General features: G+C 33.2%; 1 protein-coding gene across 1 annotated transcript; it reads right to left on the reverse strand.

Moving 5' to 3' along the window:
- Positions 1 to 3,733: 3,733 nt before the first annotated feature.
- Positions 3,734 to 6,106, reverse strand: LOC149201530 (jasmonate-induced oxygenase 1-like). The gene is made up of 3 exons (XM_089399766.1): positions 5,516 to 6,106; positions 4,285 to 4,615; positions 3,734 to 4,203 (listed from the first exon to the last, which is right to left on the reverse strand). Exons 1-3 carry the CDS (start codon positions 5,983 to 5,985, stop codon positions 3,979 to 3,981), a joined length of 1,026 nt encoding a protein of 341 aa, XP_089255892.1. The 5' UTR covers positions 5,986 to 6,106; the 3' UTR covers positions 3,734 to 3,978.
- Positions 6,107 to 7,353: the final 1,247 nt, after the last annotated feature.

Below are 7,353 nucleotides of genomic sequence, written 5' to 3' on the forward strand. Positions count from 1 at the left end.
ATCAAGTACAATCAACCATCACCCAATAAGATCTCTATAATCACTAGTGTAAATCTCACGTTAAATCACGCATGGAAAAAAGTAGCTTCACTTTCTCATAAGATTTGTGATCCATTAAATTATAAAGTTAATGTAGTATGCATGATGATTAATTTTGAAGTTGGAGGAGGGGGTCTCGCACTACCACATCTCCCTACCTTAATGCCTAGTGAGTTGGCAACCATGTTTTTCCTACCTATCGTATCTCAAGCGCCTCATTTGAGATATTACAAATTAAAATTAAAAATTAAATAAAAACCTTCTCATATTTTTTATCATGAATATTTTTTAAAATAAACCTAAAATTTTAATAATATTTTGATACCAAACTAAACATTAATATTGCAAATTAAAGTTAAAAAAATCACCGAGATGTATTGAAAAGTTACGATATTAATATCCTATTTACGAATTATATAAAGTTATGATATTAAAATAATATATATAACTTATCTCAATACACTCTATAAACTTAGATAGAGGACATGACTGATTTATTAAAGACTGGAAAGCAACCCTTTTGTAACAACCCACCACGTTTAGCACCAGAGGTAGCAAGCACATGCTCAGTAGCTAGCCTCAGTAATTAGCCATGTGTTTTGACGAAAGCCACATGCTAACAACCACAATGAATTTCCAAGTAATTAGCCATGTGTTTTGACGAAATCCAGATGCTACCTACCATACAATGAATTTCCGAGTTAGGTCACCCGAAAATGAAGCACACCATGAATACGGGATCGATGAGCAATTGCGTAAAACTGCTCACTCCTTTAGGGAGTCCAGCGTTTAGGCCATTACTCTAAATTATGTAAATGAGACCTCAAACTTAATATGATAAACGTGGAATTTTGGTTCTTCTCCTCAGTAGTCCTTTTATTATATTGCTTTTTCTAATTAATATGTCTCTGAAAAAGAACCCTAAGAAGAGGCAGCATGCTCAGCATTATTTCGAAATATTTTTTAATTTAAACGCTAAGGAGAGGCAGTATGCTCAGCAATATTTCGAGATATTTTTTAATTGCAAGTGTAAAAAATCTGAATAGCTGACGCAATTTGTAGATACTACTTTCGTCTGTAAATTTATAAAGCCAGATTTCGAAATTGAATATTTCAAAATGATTTATATATCTATCTTGTTATTTTTTCAACCTAGAATGTTATTAAATTTTTTAAATTTTTTTTAACTATATAATTTTATAATTTTATATTTGATTGAAAAATGAAATAAAGTTAAATTAAATATAATATAAAATTTTTAATTTATCTTTATTATAATGATTTGAAAATTTATAATTTTCATAATTATAATATTTAAAAATCAAATAAATTAATAAAAAATACTTATATGTATAAGTTTTGAAGGATTTATTTATATTTTTATATATTAATCCTAGTAAGTACTCTAGCTAGGTTTAAAAAAATGTTTATATTACAAAATTTAAAAGGAAAAAAGTCAATAGTTAAATTCAAATTTAAAAAAATATATGTTTTTTTAAATTATGTTTTGAATAAGAATAAAATTGGAGAAAAATAAATTATAATATAAATATTATATAATGTAATAGAATTAGTTTTATAATAAAATAAATATATATGATTTTTTGTTTGTTTGTTAAGTTATACAGAGCGTGAGTGGGTCTTTGTAACTCGGCTTTAATAGTTAAGAGTATGGGTTTTCTCCTAAGAGGTCACAGGTTCAAAACTACAAGGGTAGAGTATGTATTGCTAATTCTAATAGTTATGAGCATGAGTTTCCTCCTAAGAGATCATAGGTTCAAAACTAGAGGGGCTAGAGTATGTATGCCTTCATAGACTTAGTAGTGAAATCGTTGTGCGGGCTTATACTAATAATAATATAACCTTTGGCTAGTCGTAATAGTTAATAGCATGGGTTTCCTCCTACCAGGTCATAGGTTCAAAACTAGAGGGGGTAGAGTATGTATAGGGCCCTACTAGTTAAGAGAATGGATTTCGTCCTAAGAGGTCATAGGTTCAAAACTAGAGGGGGTAGAGTATGTATGCCTTCGTACTGGTGCATAATAATAATGAAATCGTTGTGATAATAATATAACCTTTTGCTTGAGAAAGAATAATATAACCTTCATGGGTTTCCTCCTAAGAAGTCATAGGTTCAACACTAGAGGGGCTAGAGTATGTATGGGACCCTAATAGTTAAGAGCATGGTTTTCCTCCTAATAAGTCATAGTTTCAAAACTAGAGGGGGTAGAGTATGTATGCCTTCGTAGCGGTATATTATAATAATAAGAATAATAATAATATAATCTTTGGCTTGAGAAAGAATAATATAACCTTTGGCTTGAGAAAGTGTACCCAGGGGGAATTTAGCCACTGTGGCCCAATCTTTGGCTTGAGAAAGAATAATATAACTTTTGTCTTGAGAAAGCGTACCCAGGGGGAATTTAGCCGCCGCTGCCCACTAGCCCATAGCCACACTAGCTTCCCATAAAGTTTGAACCAATGACCTTCACATCACGAAGTAACTTAAAAGTACAACCAATCACCATTTTTGTAACCCCCATGAACTCAAATACATGATCTTTAAAAGAGAATTAAATTTATGTTATTTGAATAAAAATAAAAATAAAAAAAATATCATTAAGTTTAGACTTAATATTAACAACAAATATTTACTTTTGAACAAATTAGTCTTGAAAATAAAATAAAAAATATGCTTAATTAGTTTTTAATAAAAAAAATGTAGAAATAAGATAACATGAGGTGGGGTGGGTTGTAGGAGTGGTGAGGGTAATTCTGTATCACAATGATATAATGGAATTAATATAATGTTACGTTAAACACACAATTCCCTAGAAGCATATGCCCTCCTCTAGGGTTCAATGTTGAGACTAATGTTTTCTCACCAAAGAAATATCTTTGGTCCTTCGATTATTGGAGATTTGCTTATGATTTATAATTTAATTAAAGTGATTATTCCAAACAACTTGAAAATCTAGAGGTTCTTAAAAGAGCTTAATACTTATGATTATGATTTCCATCATATTTTGAGACAAAATAATAACTTAGTTGATTCCTTGCCTAAAGTAATCCCCCATAATCCCAAAATAAAAATAAATATTGATTGGGAGAATAATATGGCACTCAAAAGGAACTAATATAACGCAATACCCTTTATGAAACGATGTGGAATAAGGATAATTGACATGCCCCTATATCGGCCATCATTACTACAGAAGTGTGCAACGTACAACTCTGAGATCATTACCACTCTTGCTGTTGTTTGTGCTCGCTGATTTATATGCCTGACCCGCACAAATCACGCTTACATTGAAATCATCGGACATAAACATAGTCTGCACCTCTCGTCGTTTACCGGTAGAGCAGCAGACTTTTCGGATACTAATTTTGGTCAAATTTATGGCCTCGAGTATCTTTTCCTTGGCGTCCTGTCCCATGGGACGTTCTTCAGTCACCTGGCTAGACGCAGGTTTGTGGCAGGTCTGTCAACTGTTTTGACAGAAACGCAATAACATACACTTTCTCTCAGGTCCTTCTCAGGACTCCTGAACTGCCATTTCAAATATGGTCTGCTGTATTAAATTTTTTAAGAACAGCCAGACAGAACAGCCGGACATTGACCATGCAAACATTACTTATCACAGAAATATATTTACAACCAGTTAACAGGAGACTAGGAAAACATTACTTAATACACAAATATAGGTATATATATTCATTCAAACATTAAACACACAAGTATATATACATTGAGATAACGGGAGACTTACATCAGATATATCCTTAAACAATTAGTCTTTTGTCAAGTCCAGAGAAGTATGATTATCTAAATATAGGCGAACCAACAATTACGGAGGAAATCGAAATGTTCCATGATAAACCGTTATAATAATTAGAATAGTATGATGTTACCATTCTATCGAAAATTTATGGTGGAATTCACATACGACTTTCCTTTAGTTCCAGTAGTTCGATGAACTTCCTGTATTCATTAAACGTCATCTGCCCGTATCTTGGAGGGCTGGATTCATCGATCAGCTCTTTTATAGGCCCGACTTCCTTTTCCCCACTAGGGTTACAGAAAACTACAATCGACATTCGTTCCTTCTTCTTGTTAACAACGCAACTGTGTTCCACGCTTTTGTAAATTCCGTTTGTCAATATCTGCGCAAAAGATAATAAGAAACCTGAAACCACTTTGTCCGTGTCCATGGATTTTAACGTAATATTATTTGAAGCACTCACCTCTATTTGATCGCCTAGGTTTATCGTCAAAGCATTAGCAACAGGCCGCACGGGCACCCAATAATTATTTTTTCGAACTTGCAGGCCAACGACATCATTCTGTAGTAGAACGGTTATTCCTCCAGGGTCGGAGTGAGGGGAGAGCCCATAAGTCAATTCCGGCTGTGGACACACGGGATAATAATTGATTCGAACGCAAATTTCAATGCTCTCCTGATTGCCAAAAGCTTCTTTTAGATGGTCCGGAGGCAGGCCCAGATTCTCTGAAAAAACAGATAGCAAGGTCTTGCAAAGCCCCAACGTTTCTTCACAGTACTCCTTCATTCTAGCCCTGTCATGTAAGCAAATATCACAAACTGAGAAAACATTATCGATGTTTCATGACCGCTCACAGTGAAAAAATAGCTTTGAATCCAAGCCACCAGATTCTTATTTATTGTTATTAAGCATGTGACTAACTTTGTAAAACCTAAGCTAACAAAAATGGCGAATTCAAAGCTACCCGTCCAGATTAACTAAAATACTATCCACAAAAGCATTTATATTTTAATTTGAAAATTTAGATAGATCAATCTTTAGGTTTTACTTATCTATAAATAAGCCCTAATTCAAGCGTATTAAGGAGATTTGACCCTATAATTTCTAACTTGACCAACTAAATTTTCAAAAACTTAGCCAACTAAACTATCCTTTCAACCAAATCCATTCTTACTAATTATAAGGTTAACAAAACTATCTACAAATATAAAAACCATAACTCAGATTTCCCCAAATTCAGATCCATTATGAGTTCAACGGTCTGAAAATGTCTAGGTGTGAAAATTTTATATTTAAAAACAGATTGTAAGTCATTTCCTATTTCATATACATCTTACAAAACCGCTTTATAGAGTTTAAAAATAATAATATACAAATCTCTCTAAGTGCCGTTCCATGAAGCGGCCTGCAAAAGCAGGTCCCCGAACTGAGAAGCACATCATAATAATCAACATCCCTATCCAGGGTTAATAAGGTACTGGTTCTTCTTCTGATATGTCGGACGAAATGTGGAAAATCAAATAAACAGCAAATTGGTGTACTGTTTTGTTTTATTTTGACAATCCAACCTATAAATATTATTTTCCCTAAACTCTAATAATTGAAATCAAACGAATAACTAACAACAATACCAGAAGAAGCATGAAAAATGCAATATTCAAAGCGGCCAACACATAGATGAATCTTTCGTTACCTGTATTCCTCTGGTTTAGAAGGCCATCTGTGCTCCTCCCTTATGCAAAGCGGCAAAAAATGATGATAATAGTAATCGCCCCAGTCGAGAGTCGCGCCTTTGTTCACACCAATTCGACTGCCATATCCAACATAAGTCACAGGATCATTGGCGTGCTTTTGTTTCTCCTCCAATGGCAGACGAAAGAACTCGCTCGACACCTCACTTGCGGCCTCAAGCTGCTCCGGAGAAATCCCATGGTTAATCACTTGGAAGAATCCCCACTCTTTGCATGCATTTGATATTTCTTCCATGGTCTTCCTCCGGCGTTCGTCATAGAGGCCCGAGAGATCTATGATGGGTATTTCCTCTTCCACCACCCGTTGCCCGATGGGCTTCTCGTCATCAGGCCTGATGTATCTCGAAGGCAAGAATTGGATGCCGCTTTCTGCAATACACTGAACTCTCTGTATTGGCTCCGGCCAATCCATGGGAAACGATGCTCAAAACTCAATCCACCTTAGATAAGTTATTGGATATCAAAGCAATGGCGAGGTTGCTAATCCCAGGGCTTCTCGTCTCAGACATATATTGTGTTGGGAGACTTCAGAAGTAGTAATTAGAATAAGAATAGTAATTAAGCATTGTGTTTGATTATTAGAATTTGTCATGAAATATGTGTTTTATAATTGCTGCCACTAAATATATATCTTCTCATCTCTATTATTAAATATATGAAAAAATATTTTAAGCGGCCTCCTACCATTACATTTATATATTAAATAGATTTTATGACTATTTTAAGATTTTTTTGGTTAATATTTCTCCGGATGAATTACCTATTATCCATCCAAAATCTAGTAAAAAATTTATCATATGTACTTGGTTATCTAAATTTCTGTTGTGCTGTGCTTGTACAGTTGTTTACTGTGTTGTAGTTGCTCATTTACCATCCATTCAAAAGCTCATAAACAATTATCACTTTTATCTAATTATCTAGTATGCTTTACTCTGTTGTATACTCCTATTTACTATCAATTCAACACTAATAAACAATTATCACCCTCACATCTCATTATCGAAATTTATGTTATGCTCAAGTGGTAGTTTTTTGTGTTGTATTTCCATGGACTACAGCTTACAATAGTTTTCCAACGAGATTCCTCTCGTGCCGCAATTTGCCGCACGGTATAAAAGTCAATGTATTCCTCTCCGGCGGTAATTCGCCCTTAAATAAGATATTCAACATTATTTGCATGGCATGAAATGATGGGTAGTCCACTTGGTTAAAGGATCCCGGCCAAGTCATTGGAGGTGGTTCATCAAATGGTATGCGGCCCCTTAGGGTGGGCCCGCTAGGCATGTTACGTGGAAAAAGTAAAATGATAATAAGCAATTTTCCTATTTCAAAGATAAGGAATCATCACATTCTCGAGCTCTGAGCGAAATACTTTTTAGGGTTAATATTATGGTATGTATATTTTCATAGTGAGTAATATAATGTTGTTGAAAATTTCTACAAATTTGTATATTTAGAAGGGTTTTTTTGGCGAAAACTTCACCCATTTTGACAGATAAAAAGGTAAATTTTATGAATTTAATATTTTATTAATTGAAATTGAAATTGAGTTAGAAAAAAAAATCAATTATTAAAAATAATTTTAATTAACAAAATAATTTTAGTCATATAAATTTGTAATTAAAAAAAATATTAATGTTATATCAATATTAATTTATAGGTTTGTATTAAATTATAATTTTTACATTAATATAATTGTTTATCTTTTTCACTCCAATTTCTCTCAAATCTAATGGAAATCTCTTTGAATTAAAAATTTCAACTATAAAATCTTTACAAT

Source organism: Pinus tabuliformis, chromosome 2_1 (assembly GCF_031772625.1).
Source record: "Pinus tabuliformis cultivar Carrire ecotype Pingquan chromosome 2_1, CPIR1, whole genome shotgun sequence".
NCBI lineage: Eukaryota > Viridiplantae > Streptophyta > Pinopsida > Pinales > Pinaceae > Pinus > Pinus tabuliformis.

Excerpts from the sequence above, each read along its gene's own strand:
- LOC149201530 (XM_089399766.1), bottom strand. The coding sequence starts at position 5,985 with ATGGATTGGCCGGAGCCAATACAGAGAGTTCAGTGTATTGCAGAAAGC. Across the intron at positions 4,616-5,515 it reads TCTAAACCAGAGGAATACAG|GGCTAGAATGAAGGAGTACT; the intron begins GTAACGAAAGAT and ends CTTACATGACAG. Across the intron at positions 4,204-4,284 it reads ACCTAGGCGATCAAATAGAG|ATATTGACAAACGGAATTTA; the intron begins GTGAGTGCTTCA and ends TCTTTTGCGCAG.